At 33.8% G+C, this 25316-nt stretch overlaps 1 protein-coding gene across 1 annotated transcript in view; it reads right to left on the bottom strand.

The window, feature by feature from the left end:
• Positions 1–2308: 2308 nt before the first annotated feature.
• LOC117170330 (neprilysin-2-like) overlaps positions 2309–25316 on the bottom strand; it is a 29898-nt gene continuing 6890 nt past the window's right edge. The window contains exons 2-8 of the mRNA XM_033357047.1: positions 21798–22043; positions 21508–21716; positions 21249–21425; positions 19717–20223; positions 4645–4936; positions 3333–3556; positions 2309–2887 (exon numbers count right to left, since the gene is read on the bottom strand). Of these exons, the coding sequence (XP_033212938.1) occupies positions 2546–2887; positions 3333–3556; positions 4645–4936; positions 19717–20223; positions 21249–21425; positions 21508–21716; positions 21798–22043 (1997 nt within the window). The 3' untranslated portion in view covers positions 2309–2545. The remainder of the gene's footprint in view (positions 2888–3332; positions 3557–4644; positions 4937–19716; positions 20224–21248; positions 21426–21507; positions 21717–21797; positions 22044–25316) is intronic.

The raw sequence follows: 25316 nt of genomic DNA, 5'->3' as shown, positions 1-25316 counted from the left end.
ATACATATATTTATATATACTTTAGAAGTTAAAAAATGGCAAGGCTGCTCAGTAGACCGTATGTGTAAAGTTTCAATCATAAAAAAAACATTGGAAATGAGCAAATTCAGTGGATGGACGGGACAATAAAACTTCGTCCGTTTAAATACTAATGTAAGTTACGAATTATAATTATATACATTTATGGGATTAATATAAAATTTCCTTTTTAGTTTTGTTAGGCTTAGCTTTAATTTTCTTTTCGATTAATTTGTTCTTATTCCTAATCTTTTCATGCCTGCGATGTTGAACAAAAGATGCCCTTTGCCTTTATTTGCCTTTCTTTTCGTTTTGGGGTGAGAGGGCAACGCAATTAATCATGAATAGTTTCGCTTGTGCACATTTTAAAGCAATTTCTTGTATGTGTTTGGTTGAAATTGCTTTTCGTCATAAACCTACAGAATCGTGTAATGTTTTATTAATTGCATGCTAACCTGAAAACTGATTACAAAATACTTCTTTTCTCTCTGCGCTATTCAAATCAGCCTTATTATTATTATTATTATTATTATTATTATTGTTTAGCACATTTTCAGAAGTGTTAAAAATTACATCCCAGATTTTTTTTCTAAATGTAAATCAGGCAGTGATTGTGTTGGACAGACTAGTTGTGAGGGGTACATTAGATTGATTTGTGTTTAAGTCTACATAGCTAAATTGCGAATTTATTCTTATTTCTGAATAATATATATTACTAAATATAATTACATTATCAATTCTGTAGGTACAGCTACAGTAATTTAGTTTAAAATATTGTTTTCACCTTCAAATAGGTCTTTCATCCTAAATTTTACAAAACAACAAACGAACATAAGCATACTTTTTCCGATTGCTAAGAATAGAAATCATTGCAAGCACATACAATCCAATTCTTGGCAGGGGGTGCCAAGAATTGCATACAGTGCATTCATAGGCTCCTTCTATTATTTATTAAATAAATTATAGTTAAGTCTAAGTTTTTTTTCATTCACACTTTTAACATTTCCTGGAAATGTGCTGAAAAGAAAATAGTCACTTCCGTTAATTATAACGTTGCTAGGTGTAAATAGAAAAATTGTAATTATTTAATGATTTTCTTTAGCTCACCTAAATTCATCTCGTTTTTCTATTTATTTTTATTCTCCTATTATTTCATAAAATATAGCGAATGGTGTCAACAATAGGGGGAAGGTTGCCAAGAATTGGAGCTCTCACCCTATCCGTTGGTTAAATTTTCCTGATATTCTTTTTTAAATTAGCTAGTAAAACTATTTTATACTGAAAAAATGTAAGGTAACCCAACCATTGCTGGGACAATGCAAAAAGTATGTGTCATATTGAACAATAATAAATATGATTGAGTATGTTTTAAATTCCAGCCGAAATCACAAAAGTACAAATGTTCTAATACTTTAAAAGTTCTTTTGAATTTATCACAACGATTTATTTTTGTTCTGACATGTAATAAGTTTAGTAAAAAAATATGAAAAATTTTTCTCAAAATCTTTAAATGGACCGCTACAAAATTGGCAGATTCTTGGATGTTTGGATATCTAAACTTTCCGCATCACTTTGATAGCCTTGTATTAATGCAATTTTCTATACTAATAGAAAAAATAATGTTTTTGCACATTTTTAACACGTTCAAGAATAAAATTCATGAATATTTTCGTGATTTTATTCAATAAGTTGTCAATATTTTAATGTTTCGATTTTGAACAAATTCTTGACGAAGTTTCCTAAATCGAGAAGAGCGGTCGGGTGAACTGGAAGATCCGTCTTGGTCTTCCGCAACATGAGCTGCACACTTGCGTTCCAATATCACTGAGACCATTTCATACGCCGTGTTTTAATTGAATTTCGCAGGATTGAATTAGTGACAGAATAAAATATTATTGCTTAAAAAAAAATTGATATGTAAAATGAATTTAAAAAATGATAATATATACCAGCATTTTTGTATTAAAGAGTTAAACACACATTGCTGATTTTTAGTTTTGTATGTATTGTATTGAAAATTTCACACATTGCTTCTGCAAAGCTTTATGTACTCATGCGACAATTCGTGATATACTAGTGAATAATTGACTTTTATTGCAGCATATTTCATGACATTACATTTTTCAAGAATGATGACTTAAGAAAAATTATATTCTAAGCTAAATATGGAAATAGTTATTTTTAAAAATATAAAACATGCAACTGAGGCATTATATAAGCATTACATAAAGAGCGTGCCTCCTCGTAAGTAAATTTGGGTACAACAAATGAAGGTCGCAGTTCACTGTTATTGGCTTTAACAATTTTTATTTTCTGTCACCTTTATTCACATACATTAGCATTTCATGAGTATATTCTTTATGATTTCAAGTATTTAAGTGCGCGTTATATAGTCCTAAACCAGTTAAGTGGCAGTGAGTGAGAAGATTATTTTTTTTCAATTTTAATTCAGAATAACAGAAAATTTAACATATGTAGTAAATTTCAAAAATCATACAATAGTGGAATGTTTATATCGAATAATGGTTTACCATATGGAACACTTATCAGCTGGATTCATTTTGGAACAAGGCGGACAATTGAAGTCTCTTGCAAATTCTGGACTGTTAGACACTGTACCTACGATTCTGAATCCTGATGGACTAACATTACCACTTTGAACGATTTCTTTCAAATATTCTGTTTCGTATTTTTCACATTCTTGGAGAGCTGCAAGAATCCAGAAAATCTGTGATATTGAATAATTTGTTAATCCACGCAATTTGGGTTCGGGTAGGTGTCGTTCTGACCACTCTTGATAGGCTCGGTAAGCTGCTTTTAGACCTGCGTTGTCAAGAATGTTGTTCATTTGCGTTGTGGTACCATTTATCTGGAAATTATTAAATATTTTTTATTTTCATTTAGTATTTGGGGTAGTGTAACTGGGTTTGTTATTTAAGAGTTCAAATGAAAAAGTATTCATATTTATATCGTAATTTCCTACTAGAAAACCTTAGAAATGGATCAGAAAGACGGATTAGATCAGTTTCTGAGGAGATGACACGATTCAAAAATATTATTTAAAAAATCCTACTCATAAAAAAGTGAAATTCTTAAGTTAAAAAATAGTAAAAAACTTGCTGTAATATAATTTAGCCACAACCCTTTCATTTTAAGCAATTGAGACATTAAAAGATATGCATTTGGTTTATTTTCTTCAGTTTTTAAATAAATGGTGACCGAGAAAAATCAAACACGGCTGAAGCTCAAAATGAGTTTGTGTGAAAAAGATGAAAAAACTGAGATCCTTGTTTTTTCTGTGTGCATATACATACCTTAAGGCCGACTTCTTCAACAGTATAACTCCCGTACTGTTTAGTAAAGCAATCAGCTTTCGCAAGATATATTTTTTGCGTTTCTTGAGTCATATAGGCATCAATATCAGCAAACACATAAGCCATGACATATCCTATATTAAAAGAACCAATGACAGCGTAGTTCATATAACTTAACGCATGCCTGTTGAAGAAAACATCCCGTAGGATTCCAGCAGCGACATCTAAAAAGTACAATTCATTTTACATATATAAATAAATAAAAGTTAAAGATTTCCTACCTTATAATAATAATAATTATAAAAAATAATTTTTCTTCAATATAGATTCAAGAGTCAGTTTTATTATTCTTGCATCCTTACGAGGGAAACGTACACTTTTCGTATTTTCTTATGCGTACTTCTTCAAGTGATTGATATTACCAAACTTCTATATGCTAATATAATAAAATGCCTTTTTCGGCAATTCTTAAGAAAATCCACGCACGTTACATGGACCGCGATGTGGAATTGGCGGAAACGTCTGCAGAAGCAATTGAGCCGGCGCATTTTAGATGTCAAGAAAGAAGGCTCGGTGTGATTCAACTATCTTCAACCTAAGAGTTCTCAAACATAATTTTTTCCACAGAAAGTATCTTTTCATGATTTGTCAGTAATTTGAAGGTACATTTAAAATCTGATAGAGACGCAGACAATAATTACAAATAAATTTTCCCAATTTTTGTAAGGGTCTTGTCATTCTGAAGTTTAGGATGACTACCTCAGTATTTTTCATTAACTTAACTTATCGTTCAAAATTTTCGGGATTGATCCATCCCCTTTTCCAACGCCCTCAATTATTTGTAACATTAATAACAAAAAGGATTTTCTGTTACGTAAAAACCTCCACGGCACGCAAGCTGCTAATTCATAAATTTCTTTTTATCTTCTTGCTAGGCTTTTAATGCAACATGTTTTCAATCTTAAATACTTCAAAATAAGAAAATGTATTCCCAAAGGAATGTTTAGTGCGAGAACTTTAAAATTAGAAATGATTGAGGCTCACCGGTTTTGTGCCCTACATCCGGATCTAACAAGTAGTTAAAAGACACGCATTACGTTCCATGTAACGACATGAAATTTTTTAAAGCTGATTTTATCGAAAATTTATGAAAGGCACATTTTATTAATTAAGGCCTTTGCAATTTTGGTATGCAACTACAACTTGCAGCAGTATACAAATACAAACAAAATACCGTATGTTGTGGATTTTCCTACTTAAACCAAAAACCTGTTTAAAGTCTCTTAAGAATCTATCACTAAAATAGACTTGCCAGGGCCGTTTCCCTCTAAAGCAAAGAAAGAGCCTGCAATATAAGTTTCGCCATGTAAAGTCCAGTGTGCTGTGTTTACATGCTTCCTTAATTTATTGAAATCATAGTTATAACAGAAAACAGCAATGGTTGATGCTGCTTTAAAGAAATCGTTCGGAGATGCTTCCGCTTCCTTAAAGAATTCGTTTAGAGTATTATCATCGAAATATTCACTCGGACATCCAATAAAATTTTTCATAGATGCAAGTCTTTTTAAAGCATTTAGCCTTGTTATTTCGTCCACCCATTCAGCCTGAAATAAAAGTATATTAATAGAGCTGTTTCCAAACTGTTCTGATATTGCTGGATTTTGAATGGAATTGATAGTTTACAGTGATTTTTGTTATTCGAACTAAATGGACTATAATTCGCATTCGATTAAGCTGGAAATTGCTAACAACCGGACCTACTCAGTAGGTTTTTCGGACCGATACATTGACATAATTTAAAACTGTATACAATCTCAATAAACAGTGGCTCAGTTCGCTCTTAGAAAAACTCTCTGTACAATAGGTTTTGTAATCTATTAAAAATTATTTCTTTATTCAATGAATTCTGTACAAGTTCTTTTTGTAATAAAATTTTGAGTATAATAGAGAATGTTTTAAAGAAAAAAATGTGCTATCGTTTATTAAGACTGAATAAAACTTTTGTTAATTGATCAGGGTTCTTGACTGATTTACAACAAAACAAATTTTCAATAAGTATCATATTCTCTTGATATTTCTGAATCTCGCGCTTTAAGATCAATAAAGTATTCAAGTATCGACAACTGTAATATAGTGATTTTGAATTCTCTCTTGCTAAAGCGCATTCAGCTTTAACGAACACATTCTCATAACGCATCTCGTGCTTCGCACCCGATTTCATCCAAAGTACGAACTTTTCTACATTCAGTTCAACTTTATCATATCGTGCATCGGTTTGGAACTGCTTATTCAGATATTACAAAATAATATTGAAGTTTTACTATTTATGACCATGTTAACATTTGGTCCTTATTTTGCATTAAATTTTATTCCCAGCTATCTTGAAAAGTGTATCATTTCAATGCATTTATATTATTACAATTTTTTATAATAATCATTGATATTTAAATATAGGTGTCTTTATTCTCTTGTTTTTATCATTTAAAAAGTGCTTAACCAAAAAAAAAAAAATTTTCTTGATTTATATTTAATTCGAATTTTTCTTAAATATTTGTAATGTAATTTTTAGATTAGAAAAAAACTACGCATTCTATAATAAAATAATAAATAAGAAATTCGCAGTTCTTTTTCGAATAAACAGCTTTGGTCCTTAAACTTTTTTTGCTGCCTGTGTCGTTTTTTAAATTATTTTTTATTTTTAATGTAATTTTATAACGACTCAAATAAAAACTATTCATCCCGTAATGAAATAATTCATAACAAATTGGTGCTTATTTTTCGGTTGAACTATTGTTTTTCTAAAAATTAAATTTTTTATTTTTAATGTTACTTTTTACGTTAAAAAAGCTACGTGCCTTATCAAAAAGTAATTAATAAAAAATTCGTAAATGTGTTTTGGGACTACAATTTTTGTTCATTTCTTTTGTTTCGTGGTTTTTGTCATTTTGCCCCCCAAAAAATGTAATTCTATTTTTCATGGTTTAAACAAAAACTATGCATCATATCGAAAAACGATTCATAAAAATTTGTAGCTCTTTTAGCGTGAATAACTCTCGTCTTTTCATTTTTTAGTAGCTCGTATCGTTTATCCAAAAATTTATTTTTTAAACTTTTAATATCTTTTTTTCTGAATAGAACAAAAATTATGCGTCTATTCGAACAGTGAATAACAAATAGTATGTAGATCCTTCTTCCTTGCACAATTTCAAAAACTTCGTTTTTCTGGTTTTGACTTCTTTCCGTATCGTGAATTTTTTGGCTTAAAAAGTTTATTTTAGTTGAATTAATTTTTTTAAACTAAATATTTGTAGTCGCATCAACTGCCAATGTCAATAGCGGTAGTCTTACTAAAATTCTTATAGAGAGCGCTAAGATTTTCTTGAGATTGGCGGAAGTGCCGAGATTTCAAGAACTTTTCGCGAACGGGGTTCTCGAGGAGAAATCAGACTCGGCTAAGCTGGGTCGTGCACATTCGGAAAAAGCACCTTTTTTGGATAAAAATCGACCAATAGTGCAATTTTTAACAAATATTATGTTTTTTCTCAGAAATAAACATAAGGATTCCAGGTATAATTAGTTACGGCGGATATTTTATTCCGGTAGAAAAGAAACTGATTATTTAACAACAAAGTTACAACTGTTTGTTGCTCGACTTTCCCATGATACCATTTCTTCTAAGAGTATGAAATTCATTAAAAAAGGTCATAAATCAATGTCATAACTAACCGAAAATAATTTTAAACTGGTTAGAGTACCAAAAAATTTAATAATGTTATAAACAAATTAATGACCAAAATTCTCCATTTCATGATTCGCAATGATTAGCTAATTTTGTCTCATAGCTTTTGTATGAAGTATCATAGATAATGATGAGCGCTTACAGTATGTTAACAACAGCAAATGACTGACAATTACACAGGCCGATAAAATTTGACAAAAGCCAAAAACCAGAAAGCAGACTATAGGTCATGTTACTGTAGAAGAAAAATGTCAACCACAAAGCTAATGTGGAATTTAAAAGTAAAAATCTTCCCCTTTTAAGCCTACTTATATTCATTAAGATATCTTTATTTTTCACCAAAATATTGTAATTTCAACATTTTTATTTTCGCGTTTTAACCCATTAAAGCTGAGGTGTTCAGATTTATACAACGCATTCTGTATTGCTGACGGTACGATATTTTTTCTTCAAAATATTATCTCAGGAGTTTTCGAAGGTGCCCCTTCTATTTCCTGTGTAATTTTTTGTTATAACCCCTAGAAGATCCAATATGGCGGCCACAATTTAGGGCTTTAAAAAAGAACAAAGGATCCTGCACAAAATACCAACAAAAAAGCGTTCAGTCGTTTGGAACCAAACTTTGCACATTGATAAAACAGTAAAAAATATGGAAGCCATGTCTTTTAATTTCTACAGAAGCCTGCTAAACCACCTAAGCCCAGAAATCACCCCTACCAAATCATAAGCAGGCTAACCCACCTAACTCTGGGAGCAGCGAATTTAGTCGTTTACATTTCGTGAAATAATTGAATTCCACACTACAAGTGGGCTTACCTTGAAATGAAATTTTTCAATTTAGTGTATTAACCCATTAACGCCGAGATGGTATGCCATTGTCCCTTGAAAACGTTATCTGAGGGGTTTTCGGGGGCTCCTTTTCAATTACCTCAGGTTTTTGTTATAACTCCTAGAAGAGCGAATATGGAAAACAGGGATTCAAAAAAACAAATTCTACTATTATGATTCATTTAATATTGTGAATTTACTTAGGATTTTCCAGCTTACTAAGGAAAGACTCAATATTTTCCAGCCACTTGAGGCTGGACTTGGGATTCTTCAGCTAAGCAAGAAAATACTTAACATTTTCCAGCCAATTAAGGCAAGACTTTAGATTGCCCAGCCAATTATGACAAGCCTTTAAATTTCCTAGCCAATACAGGCAAGACACTATATCGTCCTGCCAGTCAAGACAAGACTTTGAATCCTCCAGCCAGGCCAGGCAAGACTTACGATGGTCCCGCCATTTAAAACAAGACTTAAGATTATCCAGCTAAGCAAGGAAGTACTTAATAATTTCCAGTCAATTGAGGCAACACTTTAGATTGCCCAGCCAATCAAGGAAAGGCTTACGATTGCCCATTCACTTAAAGCAAGACTTGGGATTATCCAGCTACGCAAGGAAGTAACAATAGTTTCCTCTCTTTGAATCTTGAAGCGCAAAGCTCAGACTTATATTTTGGAAGATCAAGGTCACGTATAAAATCGTCTAATCCGTCTTGGTTGAAAAATTTAGGACTTTCATCATCTGATTCTTCCCAAGAAGAATCTTCAGTTCCATTAGGATCGTCAGTATCCATTAATTCGTGAGTCAATCAGTCACTTTTGTTTTCAGAGTGATTTCTGATACCAATCTTGGCTGGTGCAACACTTTTCACATGAGGGTAAACGATATTCTCCAAATACTTTTTAGAAAAACCTCCTGGTTTTCATAAGCAAGAGTAACAATCAGTCTCATGATCGTTGGGCTCACGCCAAACAGATGGTTGAATAACAGTCTGCGTCTTGGTACTTTCATCTTCCCAATTTGACAAATTTAATCTACAAGCATGACAAATTGAGGTAATACCCACGGTTTATCTACATTTTTCATTGAAGTCCCATAGCAGTTTAAGTATGACGTTTTTATCGTATCATTAATTGATCGACGGTATTTCTCCGTTTCATACTTTCCGCAAACGTGAAAAAACGTATTAACTTTCTTAGCGCAAGGAGTTCTTGAACTCATTTTTTTCTTATAATGAACAGTAACGTGAAAATTTTAAAACTCACTATATACAAAAATTGCGATCGACACGAAATGTAACCGCTAGACAGATTTTAAATACAAAAATAATTTTATTACCCACGCATCCAAGCTTTAGCCTGCCACTTAAACGTGATCTTTAACACGGAAAGATTTGTACCAAAAAATGAATTTCATCACCTACGCATAACACGTCATAAAAGCGTCGCCATTATTTTTATATTCCATATTAGCTTTTGTGGTAAACGTTTTTCTTGTCCGGTTAAATAACCTCAAAAACAGCTAAAAAATGCGTTTTTGCACATTTGAGTTAGGTTATCTTGAAAACCTGACGTACAGAAGCAATTTTGAGCTCACATTCGGATTCTAAGCATCAAAATCCTTCGGAAATGTTAGGTCTGGTCTAGGGCTTTAAAATTTTTCGGCCTGTGTTATTTAAGCAATTTATATTTTTTTTAAATGCACATTTTGACAATTTTTCGATCAAAAGATTTAATTTTTTTTCACGAAATCAGTTCAAAATTCTTTATCCAAGATCCCTTGGTATAATATTTTTCATGCTGACGAAAAAATGTTACTGGTTTAAGCTATTTTTATAAAGAAATTAACTTTTTAACCATTTTTTCATGAATAGGTTCGATTTTTTGCGGAATCAACTTGAAATGTCTTACTAAAGACACCTTGCTGTTATATTTTTTATTTTTACCAAAAAATATTAATTATTGGAACAATTTTTATAAACATATGCATATTTTGACGATTTTGTATTAAAAGGTTTGATATTTTTTGCGAAATTAATTCAAAATCTCTTGCTAATGACTCTTTGCTATTATATTGATAATGGTGACAAAAATTTATAATTATTTAAACCATTTTTATAAACAAATGCAAATTTTGACAATTTTTTCATAAATAGGTTTGATTTGCTTTCGGAATCAATGCGAAATATCTTGCAAAAGATTCTTCGCTGTCATATTTTTAATACTGACAGAAACTGGTAATTCTGCTTTAATAAGTAAGAATCGAGTTCACTCTTTGAAAATTGTTATACTCTAAGCCATTTTTGACTCATGTGACCTTCAAAAGATTCATTTTTAGGTAGGCATTCGTGCTCCAGCAAGCTTAATTCATATCGAAGGGTCTCTCTTCTAAATACCAACCAATTGGTAGCTCAAAAGATTGAATTATATCACTTCGGTGAATGAGAATATTATGTACTGATAGTGACATATTATACCAAGAATAAAGATTTATACAAAACTTAGCGGTTCTCAAACAGTCACTTATGAATTTCACACAATTAACTATTGTTCTGCACGTTATAACTTGTAATATTTGGTGGAATTTGATGATCAGATCTTGATCCCAACCGGTTAATTAAGCAACCGATTTACCTTTCCAAAAGGGAACGGGCAAAATTTCCGGTACTGTTCTCCCATAACCCAAATTAACCATATTAACTGCTAAACCCAGTTTGGATCATAATTTTATTTGAATACTCTCCCCTCTTCATTTTTTCATTTCCTTTTCTTCCTTTTATCTTTCGGAAAACTGTTAAAAATTAATATTGTAGGCTACATGTAACAAATATTCCAAAACACGAATCCAGACATGCAACGTCGAGAGACCAAATTTCTAGTGTTCCTCATTGAATGGAATTTTAGCTACAAATGGTAAGTTGTTAACATGTTTTGATCTAACTCCACAAATATTGCAGCAAGAAGATGCTTTCTGTCCAATAAGAATATTACACACCTTTCCATCAATTATCGTACACTTCAAGTCAAAGCTGATATGAAAACTTATTCCACTGACATCAATGTAATAGGTATGAACTTTTTCCAGCAGCTTTATGTGGTAGCTGTATTCTTTTTTTTTTACAAGAGAATCAGTTTCTTTAAGTAAATAAAATTTCATCGTCATACAGAAATTGACTGATAGAGGTGCTTTGTTTTTCAAAATAGTATTGCTATCGGCTTTTAATTTAAGAGGGACGAAGGAAATAAAAAAGAAAGAATGATCCATGAAAATATTCTTGTCATTGCTCATATTTTCTTCACTTTCAGAAGATGTGATGTGCAGAAGTACCGTCCAGTCTGTACATCCAAAAGAGCACTACTTTTTTTACCAAAAAGATGAGCGAGATCAACTTTTTCCATTTACAGCAAGATTCGCTTAACTGTATGATCCAATGAATTTATGAAATGAAAACTTGTTCCTAAATTTGATGTTTCTATAAGCTCACCATTTCCTGGATAACATGCTTTTTTCTTTTTGAAGATCTTTAAATACGGAGGACATAAACCATTGCCACTTATTTCTTGATTGTACGTTTTTAGCTTTTCTTATTTCTTCTTCGACAGACCGAAATCCACGTATATCGCCAAGATTCTTTGTAATTTACTCCCATCCTCACCTTCCTTACGAAGCTGCTGCGTCCTACATTCACTATCGGACTCATTTTCGATTAATGAAAGTGCTTTGGATAGTTCTTCTTTGCTATAATTTGAAGAAAAATCTTGGAAGGGCCTTTTCTTTGTCTTTTCGGATCCATCTAAAAATAAGAATCGTGGTCTTCCTCTTTTTAAAACATTAGTCAAACCTTTTGTTTGGATAGATGAACAAGAAAAAAGCACATTTAAATCTGCTTCTAAGAATTTAGCATGGTTGAAAAAATGCTTTCCTCCTACAGACACTATTCTATTTTTTATTATACAAGGCATCAAAATTAAACCAATTTTGTTCCTATAACCATTAACTGACTTTCATCAAAAGAAGATGTAGCCTTAATATTATCCTAAATCAAATACACTTTGTTGCATTTTGATTGTGGATTACTATTCCAAATGAAAGCAATGGGACTAAATTACTTTTTTGATTTTTTAGTAAACAAAATGTTATTTCCATGCAAAGAAAATCTTGAAATGAAAACAATGTTACTCATTCAACATTTCAAAATACTTTTCCAATCATTTTCTATAAATACTAAAGACAAAATATGATTTATATGGTCGTACAATAATCCTGGCAAAGTGGAATACATCTGAGATTTGGATTTGAATAAAAAGTAAAATATGATTCTTAAAGTTTATTGTCGAAAAAAAATTAACAATATTGTTAATGGAATGTAAAAAAAACCCGGAGATAAAATTTGAATAGTACTAAGTTTAAACTTACCATGTGAATACTCTTGCTTATGCATATAAAATGCATATTATGTATTTCGAATTAAATTGAACTAAATTTACATTTGAAACCATTTTATTTAATAATCAGTGAAGACTAAAAAACATTAATTTCTTTAATTGCTCCCTTTTATCATTATATCCTCTTAAGTCTTTAAAACAAAGATGTTAAAACATTGATTATATTAACATCTTGGAAGTTTTATAACATTATAATTTATATTTGTTCCTCAGAAAAATAGTTTATTTTCAACGAGTTGAATTATTGAATAAACTATTTTTAATGTTCTTTACATATTTTTATGCTATATGTTCACGAATAAAAATACAATTCAATTTCAATTATATTTTTCTCATTATATTTAATAGTATAAGTACACGCTAAGCCCTCAAATATTAAGTTTGAACTTGTATACCATTAAAACTTTCTTCACAAGACTATTTATATATTTTATTAATATAAATATTATTTACCGTGTTTTCAGAAATAAAGACGAATATACTGAACCTTTTACTCAAATTAAAATGTAATATTCCATTTTACCATGTTTATTTGATGACGTTTTAATTCATGTTTTCCATTACCATTTATATACAGAACTAGGAACGACTTGAATTTGCAGCTGTAACTTCAAGTCGTTCCTAATTTTGTTTCATTTATTTCATTTATTTTTTTATGGAAGACGTTCATAAATAGACTGCCTGTTTCTATGGCGATATTGAGGGAAATCTTGAAAGTATTTTTTAACATCCGATACAGAATACAAAATCTGCACTTATTTGACAAAGTCCGATTAAGCAACCTCCCCGTAGTGCATATCAGGTCACTATACAAAATATAACAGCAAGGATTCTTTTGCACGACATTTTGAGTTGTGTCCGAACAAAATCAAGCCCATGTATGAAAGATGGTCAAAATGTGCAGTTTTAAATAAAAATTGCTTAAATAATTTGGAGGAACTAGCTATTTCTAACTCAATGTAAGCACACATCATTATCTGTGATACTTTATGTAAAAGCTATATGTTAAAAGAAGCTAATCATTGCGAATCATGAAAAAATGACTTACGTTAATTAGTTTGTTAATAGCATTATTAACTATTTTGTTGTCACTTTGACCCACTTACATTTTTTTAGTTTGTTATTGCATTGATTTATGACCCTCTCTAATGAATTTGAAAGTCTTAGAAGAAATATTATAACGTTGCAAATTTAGCAACAAAAAGTTGTAACTTTCTTGTTGAATAAAAAATGTCTGTTGAGTCGAAAGAAAATATCCGCAGTTGCTCGTTTTAGTCGAAAGCCTCATGGCCATTTCTAAAAAAAATGTCAAAATCCGTTAAGAATGCACTGCGGAACGATTTTCGTCTAAAAAAGGTGCTTTTTCCACTGTGCTTCCGAACGCCGCGGCGTTTGCATGGAGTCGGCTGTCAGCTCTACTCACCTAGCGAGTGTATGCCTTACAAACGTGTGAGTGCTTCATGGTGTCAGTTTTCCACGCAAGGCGAAAGATTTCCAAGAGTTCTAAGAGTTCCTCAAAGAGTCCTCCTTAGACTTGCTGCGGGAAAACTGAGATTTCTCAATGACTACAACCTCGGAGCGGACTACATAATTTACGAACTTGGCTGCAAGTCATATACTGAAGAATGACCACTGATAGCATAACTATTTAGATAAAAAACAACTTCACACTGTTCAATTATACAAATTGTAAACAGTGTAGATTTCATTCTGTACACTCAAATATTTCTACTTGTAGTTTTTCAAAAGGGGCATGAATCTTTCTAAGCATATCACTCCGTGTGAATAAATGTTCAAGCTTTTTAACAGGCATATGATAAGTCAATAAGAGGTTCAATCAAAAGCTTTCTAGTTTTCAATGCAGGCCATTCACAGGACGTGAAGGCAGGTAGCTGCATCTTTGCACCTCTTTTTTTTGAGGGCACAGAGCGACCCAAGGATGACCGCTTTCTGCATTTCGTCCGGAAGTATCTTTTAATAATGTTAAAATGCAGGGACGCTTTTAAAGGTATTAACTAGTGAAAGATGATCACCCCCAAAGTTTCAATGATAATCAAGATGAGCTTAACAGAATATTCTATGAATAACCGTCGCCAGACACATATAAGGTCTATATGCCTTTCTTTCTTTTCATTCTCCTTGGCTATGACGTTTATGTCAGCTGGTGCAAAAAACTCGATAGCAAGCATGGCTCCTTTCTAGAAGACAAGGAGAACTATGTTAGCACTCTTAGTGCCGTATTTTGTGTTTGGATGTAAGTTGTTCTCGCATGAGTTGCACAATTAGATAGTACGTGTCCTAGATGCTCGGGGTGTGAATGACATGCTCTATAGTTAACAACGGAAATGTTTTGGCTTAAAATGTGTCGAAGGTATGCTTGGGTGGAAATGTCACCGTCTTGAGATACCAAATTAAAACCCTCTGTGCCCGACTTCAATCCGGGCGATTTGATGAAACCAAACGTTAGCTCATACATCCTATTGTCGAGGAGCTGTCCACAGTAGTTTTTCTCCTGAGCTTTCTTGATCTGGGCTTTCAGGAGTAAGTACTTGCGATAGATAAGACTTGATGCGTCTTGTTCACCCCCGAACTTAAAGTTAAGGCTGAGTGTTTTGCGAAGACTTATCGGCTGCTTGGTTCAGAAACGCTCCTTTGCACAATTATTCATACGTTCTGAACATTTAAAGAAAAGAGTCCTGTCTATTTGCAATTATATGTGCTGAATCCAGGATAATCCTGTTTTGAAAACATTAGATATTTAGTAATCCGTGACCACCTTGAAGGTGTGAGATGCAGATTCGTTGAACAAAAGAATGGAGCTGCATGTTTTTGGTCATGTGCATAACCATTCGCGTCCCGATATGAATAGCACCGAGATTATTTTTCGTCCATGGCATCCCTCCACATGAATAGAGTACTACCGGGAAGAGAAGTATATACTGGTGTTGCAGCACTCCTGCATATCGTCTCTGAGTTTATCCGTCCACTAAAAAGTATCAAGATTTTTTCATTCAATCAGATTGACTCGGAAATCTTGCGCGTTTGATTGTTTTGAAACGCACTTAGTACAACTATGTTTAACCGATTCATTTATTCTTTGCCTTATGTGTCAAGTCAATAAAATTCCACAAAGTCCAATTCGCTGATTCGGTTTCGACAATTTCGACTGAATATAAACTTGACTCGTTTCGCAAAACCCGACTTAACGCTCAACGCGTGAGCCGAATTATTTTGCCTGTCAAAATTTACTAATATGATGAGCGTGTAAGCTCCTCAAGTAAGGCTACTTTTATTAGTCCTGGGCCCTGGGCCCAAAGCGGTATTGGCGATCTCGCAGAGCGAGCGAGAAGGATCAAGGATAGTTATTGAGCTCCTCTCCGAAAGAATACTAGCTAACGTAATTAATTTTGCAAATCTAATCGCATGTTTATCTTAGCGTACTCAAACACCCCGTAAATAACCCAAAAAACAATTAATAACGCAATAATTTATTTTAAAAAATTGTTGACACAAATTATTTTTCAAAAGTTATGACGAATTTGAAATCAGCGATGCCTCAACCCCTTAAAACTTGGCCTTGTAATTATACATCATTTTTTATGCACCATACTGGACTCGCTATTGATAGTTTAAAAATAATAATAAGGATTATTGAAAGTAGGTTTTTAAAACAAACATGAAAGCGACATTAAGATATTAAAACGAGCATTACATACAAATTGAAAACCTATTTTCCGCAGCTATTTCAAATACGCCATTTTTATATTTAGCATTTTAATAGTTTATTTATTGTAAGCAGCACCAAAAAATATATATATATATATATCTATACGGTAATATTAAAATAAATAATAACCCGAACCGTTCGGTTCGGTTTTGATTCCTCTAGAATCAAACCGAAGGGCTTATGACAAAGCCACCGAACTATGCTTAACTACTCCGTAAAAGGGGCTATGTAAGCGGAACGCCTACTCTACCACAGCTAGAACAAGCCGGCAACCGAGAAAAAGAGGCGCCCCTAAGACCAACCGCGGGCAGGCATCCAATAGATGAAGAGCGATGCTTTACGACCTGGAGAAACATCAACACCAAGGTTTCTCTCAAACCTAAAGATCTGGCTGAAATGGAGAACGAGCTTCGTGGACATTTTTCCGGAGAATCCGACCTCTGGGCTACAATTATTGTGTGTATAATGCAGCGAGAGCTTTGGCTGATGCGAAGCGTAAAACAAAACCAACGGTTGATCATAAGACCAAAAGACGAATGCATCAACTTGCCATAAAGATAGGCTTGGCAAGACAGTACGCGTCCCGAATTCAGCGTGTGATTGACTACATCACATCTGGCAGGAATTTTACCGCCAAAGTTCGAAAGTACGCACGCGAACTCCGGACCCGTTATCACACACTTAACAAGCCAAAGCTGCTGAACATCAGGCAGCATATTGTTGGGAGAATACGAATACTATCTGACGCTAAGAGAAGTCTAGAGCGGAGGGAGAGGTGGGTCAGAGAAAATCAACAGGTTCTCTCTGACCCATCTCGACTATTCTAAGACCCTCCATATACTGTCGAACACCCAACCAAATCAGAGGAGGTCGAAGGAGTTATGTGTTGCCCTCCTAACACCTGATAAAGAATGCGCACCTATCACTACCGAGGAGGTGAAAAAAGTATTAAGAGGGATGAAGAACTATTCCCCACCGAGACCAGATTGTATCAAAACCTTCTGGTAGAAGAAGTTTTTTTCAACCCATCAGCATTTGGCCCGTATTTTCACCTCACATTTGAAGTCGGAAGAGCCGATTCCAGAGTGGTTGGTGGAAGGGCGCACAATACTGCTACCGAAGATAGGCAAGTTAGCTGACCCGAAGAATTACAGGCCAATAAATTGTCTGAACACACGTTATAAGATATTCACAGCTATCCTAATTGATAGGATTGTTCATGCAATTGAACCTGTGTGGAAAGAAATATATGAAGAACGAGGCTCAAAGAAAGGCGTAGCCGGATGTCGGGAGAACCTGCTCATCGATAGATGTGTCTACAAAGATGCAGCATTCTACCAGCGTGACCTATCGATGGCCTCGTTTGATTATTGGAAAGATTTCGATTCGACCTCCCATAGGCTTATCATCTGTCTTTTGGAAATCTTAAAGGTTCATCCGGAAATAGGTGCATAGAGAGATTGATGCCGCTTTGGAAAACCAGATTTACTATCTCATCTGGAAAAGAACATGTGACATCTAACAAGGTCACCTTTCAGAGAGGTGTCTTTCAGGGCAACAACATAAAGCCACTACTCTTTTGCCTTACATTATTGCCACTATCTCTAGTACTTCGCCAGTCCGGCGGGTGATTGTGCGGCAAACCTGCAGATCTAAAGTACAAGGTCACCCATGTATTTTACATGCACGATCTTAAGAGCTATGCTAAAAACAGAGAGCAGCTGTATCTAGCTCTGGGGATTGTCGAAAGATATACTAAGGAAATTGAAATGAGATTTGGGTTAGACAAATGCGCCAAGGTTTATTTGAAGCGAGGAAAACTTCATGGCATCCCTGAAGATCCTGAGCTCGTTGATAGAAGCGCCGTACGACTCATTTGCGCTGGAGAGACTTATACATACCTGGGCGTGCCACAGAGCCGCATTCAGGATGTGACATCTATAAAGGATACTCTCTAAAGCAAATACGAACATCTCATCCGGCAGATTAAGTCTTCCGAACTGTGGGTGAGGAACAAAGTATCTACAACGAACATGCTTGCCGTCCCGGTGCTACTCTATTCATTTGGAGTAGTTCCATGGACGAAGAACGAGCTTGATATCGGGACAAGAAAAGTTATTCACATGAACAAAAGCACGCATCTTAAGTCTTCCGTTCCACGACTGTACATCTCACGCTGTCAAGGGGGTCGCGGAATATTGAGTCTTGAATGTCTTCAAAACAGGATTATTCTGGGTAGAGCACATAGAGTTGAAAATTGAAGAGACCCTCTTCTTAAAATGGTCAGGAATCATGAAGAAGTGGGCAAAGGAGCATTTCTGTACAAAGCAGCGGAGGAGGCTGCTGAAACACTTGGACTTGACTTCAGTATTAGGCGTGAGCAAAATGCATCAAATCTTATCTATCTCGAGTACTCACTCCTGAAAGCCCGGATTGAGAAAGCACAAGAGAAAAACTTTCGTGACTACTATGGTCGGTCTTCTTCACCGCGCTCATAAGCCGCTGTCTACGTGACATAAATATTAAGAGACAGCGGGCAGACTTCAAACGCTCGATCGTAAATATTATGATGCGAGGAAAACTATGTGCATTTTGAAACAGGTGGAGTATATCGTTTCCCTCCCACCCTTTTTCCTTTTTTATAGTTCTAAGCTTAAACTAAAACGCCGTCTAAGAGAACAATCGTGCGAGACTCACTAGGGGCAAACAATTGACCAATATGTACATTTTTTTACTATAGGTACTTACGAACGGCGCCTCAGCGCAAGCAAATCGTGTATAAACATGTTTGTCCATATAGCTCAAAATACTTTTGATTTTCGCGGGATAAACACGAATTAGGATCTTTATATAGATCTTTATATATAAAATTAGGATCTTTATATAGAAGGAAATGATGATTATTTAATTCTCCCCCTGTGCTGATAAAGTAAAATTTAACTATTTAATCTGCTACCTCATAAAGTACTGTAGGAAATTTTCTTTCGTTCATCTCTAATCTTCTGTGTAATTTTTGAAACACTAGAAAGCTTAGTCACAGAGCCACAGATCACACTTGGAGGGGAGAGAGCTTTAATTTGGAATAATCGGAACTCCCGTATCGCAGAGTTAACGTAGAATCTAATCAAGGATTAGCACCAAACACTTGATTCAAAATTTAAGTGACCTGTCGGAATTATCAGTAAATTCGTACGGCTAATCTCGATTACACAAATGCTCGGTTTATCGCTTATCGACTTCGGCTACAGTTATTACTTAGTCAACTTGCAAACGTAAACACCCTTACGCAATGTTATGGCTGACGACAAAATCAATGTTATTTGAAACCGTTAACAGTATGTAAATGGTGAAAATTCAATGTTAGTTTTTCAACATTTGTAATCTTTTTGGGAGGTGTCGCCTCAAGTTTGATAAACATTATTTCAATTCAAACCGCGCGTTTAGATAATTACTAATTAAAAGTACTAATATCTTTCCTATTATTTATGCTTCATTTTCAATATATTGTTCCAATTTCCCTTTTTATTATTACTTTATCTATTTCTGTCTACAAAAATTTAATTCTTTTAGAACAAAAATAATTATTGTTTTTTTCTATATTTTCTCCTTAGAAGTAGAGTTAAAAATAGTTAATAAGAAAATCTGACCTCTGATATCATTTTCTCGAACTGCCTTTGTATAGCAAGTGCTAATTCTTCTGCACTTTTTTTCGATTCTCTACTGAAGTGCTTTCTGACATATAGGGCACCAACACTCCATCTTAGATAAGTTGTAAGTGTCTGATCGATACAGTGCTGCCGTCTATCTGGTAGTTTATTTTCACCGTACAACATATTTCTGAACTCTAAGTTGCGCATCCAAATTTTTTCAGTCAAAAAATTCAAATTATCCTGAACTGCTTGCCATACATGATAATTAGCCTGCACCCTTTTTGGTGTATTCTTTATCAGAGTTTCAAAATGTTTAAAAAATCTAGGCGAGCCCACCTCTATTGGTTCATTGTCGCTGATTACGATCTCGGATTCAATAACTGAGTACAATTTGTTCAAGTACATATTCCAGGGAATAGTCGCATAGTTTTCAGATAGATCTGCCACTGTCATTCGATTATTTAGATCATCTTTATTGCTTTCATTGCCTTCACTTTGGGAAATCTAGGTTTTTAAGGTATTTTAATGAAAATATACATATATTTGGGTGGCTGAATTAATTTTTTTTTGCAAAATTTTCATTTTCATTCAGATACAAATAAAATGATTAAACTTAAGGTCATGTAACGCAGGTGAATACCTATATTTCCAACCAACTGAAACCTGGGAGCCTTTTTCCCATCTTTTCTGAACTTAGGCATTTTTTTAAAGTTAAAATTTTCTCATACATAAAATATCGTCCTCAAAATTTCGAAAATACAAGAGCTAACAGAAAACTACGTTACAGTACGCAGTTTCATAATAAAAGATTTAAAAAATATATATTTCATCTAAATCTTATCCGCCACTCAACAAGGGACTTGGATATCAATTCCATCGGCATCATCGGTACCCTGGCGGCCACGGCCACTAGACGAGGCTTTAACACCTGGCTTGTGCTACGCTGTGAGTCCTTTGTTCAGTTCCAGATAAAATTAAGTTGAAATCGAGGTTCAGAAAAGGGATGTGAAAAAGGCTCCCAGTTTTAATTTGGTCGGAAATAATTTTCAGTAGATTTCCTACCTAAGTGAAGTACCTAAACGTTCTTTACTGTATTCATATACATTTTTCGAAGTTTCAGCTAGATATTTCCTTTTGAAAAAAAGTTCTTACGTCCACAAAAATATTCAGTGACCTGGTAAAATGAGGTCGGTTATATAAGTATTAGCTTTGTCACATGCCCTTAAGAAATGGAACAAATCAATGTTTAGGTCTCGGCAGAGATAACGTTAGAGAAACGAAAATATTTTGTGTAAAAATATTGTTTACAGTATGAAAAGAAATTTCCGCTTAAGCATGTGTCTATTCTATTTTATAGTATATATGCCATTCAAGAAGTTTTAATTTATAACAAAGTATATCAACATGTGCTTGAAACAAACATTCAAGAAAAATATTATTTAATTGAATCAACGTTATCTCTTCCGAGGCTTCTATTACTGAAAAATAAATTGTAGCAAGGACATGAGAATTTTATTGTTTAAACTTACCATCGCTAGATTTATTTCAAAACAGAGCGATTCTTTTAATTCTTTTCTGGCATTCTTTCTGTCAGCACCAAAAAGGACTGATATGTCAACCATATAATCAAAGTAGGCAGTGACCATCGGGTCATTGAGCCCTTTCACTAAAGAGTCACTACCAATAGTAAAGGTTGGTCGATCAATCTAAAAAATATAATTTTTTTATTGAAAGTATATAAAATATTACTGTAAATTTACTATTTTTCACTCCAGGCTCATTACCTACATTAATAACACGTTTTTTGCTGTTCAAAGGATCAGTTATGATATGGAAACCAAAGAAGTAACTCGCTCCATATCCAAGTTTCTGCATAGTATAAGTGCAATCTTTCCATTCGTATTTTGTCGCATTCCACGATTTTTCCAGCACAGGCCAACCACCGAACTGTTTTAAATCACCGAATACTCCACGAAGACCATTTCTTTCAATCTCATCTATGAAAGGAAACAGGAGAATTAGTTTCTCCTATAAGAATGATCTGTAATAACAAAGTTTTAATTTAAAGATGTGCTTACTTGTGTTCGTGCAAGAACTATAATAATTTTTCGCAAGTGTAATCCATCTTGGTTCATTGGGTTGAGTTACTTCTTCAAGCATAGCTTTTAATTGCTCCGTAATTTTGTCCTCAACGATACTGAACCTGCTGACCGAGTGCTTGCCTTTCGGAATGATTGTTTTATTTAAAAAAGTACCACAGACAAACTGGTTAAAGTTCTCACATGGTGATACCGTAGGGTCCATATACTCCGAAACTATGGAAGCTGCAAAATAAAATATCATTATAAAGTTTTAATCATAGAAAATAATCATTAAAATCTTAATTCATAAGACATTGCCAGAAAGTTTAGAATAGTACAATTAAGGATTAATCAATTTTGTACACCTTTTAAGAATAGCTAATTTGCATGGTGCATAAAACGAAATGAATTTAATGGTTTTTGGACTTTATCTTTTATCTTTAAAAATATTTTGTAAACTATATTATTGTATATTAGTTTGGTTATTATCGAGCATTTTTGTCAGAGATTATTAAGCTTTAGTTTGTATAATGTTGAAATATTGTGCCTCTTGATGTCACGTTAATACAGCAAAATATCTTAAAATCCTGAAATGATTTGAAAAGTTTCATTGAGCTCTATATGTAAAAAATTATTTTTCAAATAAGAAATTCGAAATAACTTATTGTCCAATGCCATTATAAATTATGTTGCACTGAATTTTCCAAATGCTGGCATTGGTATGATACCTCACATGTTTTCAAATTTTATAATACAAGTCAAGTAACCTGCAGCACATCTGCATCATACTTGCTTATGGATATCTCAACACCCGTTAAAGAAAAAATTTAAAAAAAAAGTCCGAATCATTTCTCAGAACACTTGTGCATGGAGAAAAAAGACGTTTTCTGATGGAGCCAAAACTTTTGTTAATATATTGTATATAACGCGACTGTATATAACGAAATTCACGGATTCCATGGAATTGGCGGAATTGATGGGATTCATGGAATTCATGAAATTTTCGGAATTCACGAAATTCAAGATATCAACTATATGCACGGAATACAAGGAACTTAGGAGATTTAAAGAAATACCGGACTTTACAAAATTCACGGAATTAACGCAATTCTCGTAATTCACGTAATTCATTGAATTCACGGGATTCAACGAATATAAGGAATTCACGCAATTTGCGGAATTCATGAAATATATCAAATTCACGGAGTTCACGAAATTCATGCAATTTACGAAATTCACGTAATTCTTGGCATTTACAGAATCCAACAAATTTAAGTCATTCACAAAATTCAACGAAATCATGGAATTGCTATAATTCACGAAATTCAAGGAAATCATCACATTCTATGAGTTAATCAAATTCAATGGAGTTACGAAGTCCACGCAATATATAGAATGCATGGAATTCCACGAATTTCTTGAATTCCACAAATGCTGTGAATTTACTGAATTCCTTGAATTTTGCAAATCCCTTGAATTCCGTGAATTCCATGATTTCCGCTAATTTCACGAACTTCATGAATTGCTTTATTTCCATTAATTTTGCTAATTCTCTTAAATCCTCGAATTTCGTGAATTCTTTTTTTCCATAAATTCCGCGATTACATTTAATTCCGCGAATTGATTGATTTCCATATATATCGTGAATTTAATCTTCTCCGTGAATTACACCATTTCTATTAATTCCACTTATTCCATAAATTCCGTGAAATCCATTTATTTCGTGTTTTCCGTGAATTCCGTGAAATTCGTGATTTCTGTCATTTGAACGAATTCCTTGTATTCGACCAATTCTGTGGATTCTGTGGATTGTTTGAATTCCACCAATTTTATGATTTCCATTAATTCTGCGATTTCTGTCAATTTGGTGATTTTTATGAATTTCGAGAATTCCTTGAATACCGTGAATTCCATGAATTTCGCAACTTTCATCAATTTTATGAATTCCTTCATTTCCATGAATTGCGTGAATTCTGTCAATATCATGAATTCCGTGAATTTCATGATTTTCATGAATAACATGAATTCCGGAAATTCCTTCAATCCGGGGAATTTGGTGAATTCTTTGAAGTCCATTAATTCTGTGATTTCCTTGTGCCCAATCTTCGTCTTAGAAACGCCCTAATACATGTATTAAAATAATGGACGGTGCCTTTACGATTTACAACACTTACAGTATATGTACTGCAGTTTCGTCATTCCAATACCATGTTTGCAATTTAACCTTACACTTGAATTGCAGAAGTCTTGTAGAAGTGTTGTACATTTCCAAACATTTTTAACAGTGTAGACTTCATAAGAAACAAAATGATAGTTTAATGAAATCTAATGTAAATTATTATAAAGTATGTCAAAATTAATTAATTAACGCAAAATTCAATTAAGTGATAAATAATCCAACAAAATAAATATTATGGAGTGTTCCGTGAAATACTGTACTTCAAATAGTGATTCTGAAACATCCTATCAAAAAATAATTTACAACAACAAATAAAAAACTACGCGTCCCATCGAAAAAGAATGAATAGCAAATTTCTAGATCTTCCTTGGAGACATAGATGGTAATAAAGCACTCTTAGTGCCGCATTGTGTCTTTGGATGTAGGTCGTTCCCGCAGAAGTTGGACAACTATATAGTATGTGTGCTAAATCCTCGGGGTTTTCATTGCACGCCCTGCAGCTATCATCGAGAATGTCTTGGATCAAAATGTGGCGACGGTATGCTAAAGTGGAAATGACACCGTCTTGGCATGCGAAAATAAAACCCTCGGTACCAGACTTCCATCCGGGCGATTTAAGGAAAGCAAACGTTAGCTCACACGACATTGACTGATCGTCCACATTTCTGTAGAAGACACCGTGCATCCTCTTATCGAGAAGCTGTTCACTAAAGTTTTTCTCTTTTTCTTTCTTAATCTGGACCTGCAGGAGTGAGTACTCAAAAAAGATAAGATTTTATGCATTTTGCTCACCTCTTATACTGAAGTTCAGTCCGAGTATTTTAGCAGCCTCCTCCGCTGCTTTGCATAGAAACGCTCCTTTGCCCACTTCTTCGTACTTCCTGGCGATTTTAAAAAGAGTCTTTTCCATTTGGGACTCTCTGTGCTGTACCCAGAATAATCCTGTTATGAAGACATTCAATATTCAATATTCCACGGCCACACTGACGGCGTGTGATGTAAAGTCGCAGAACAGAAGACTTAAGGTGCATGCTTTTGTTCATGTGCATAACCTTCCTTGTCCCGATATCAAGGGATCTGAGCTCGTTCTTCGTACACGAAACCACTCCAAATGAATATAGTATTACCGAAACGGCAAGCATGCTCGTTGCAGATACTTTGTTCCTCGCCGACATGTTCGGAAGACCAAATCTGCCAGATGAGACATTTGTATCTGCTTCGGAGGGTATCCTTTATAGATCTTACAGTCTGTCAAGTTAAAGCGTGGGTGGCTTTACTCGCAGTCGGTAAGGTGTATCGACATGATTTTGGTGTCAAAATATTAAGAAGAGCTCCCT

The sequence above is a fragment of the Belonocnema kinseyi genome, chromosome 3, assembly GCF_010883055.1.
Source record: "Belonocnema kinseyi isolate 2016_QV_RU_SX_M_011 chromosome 3, B_treatae_v1, whole genome shotgun sequence".
Classification (NCBI taxonomy): domain Eukaryota; kingdom Metazoa; phylum Arthropoda; class Insecta; order Hymenoptera; family Cynipidae; genus Belonocnema; species Belonocnema kinseyi.
This window is presented reverse-complemented; position numbering and strand designations above follow the sequence as displayed.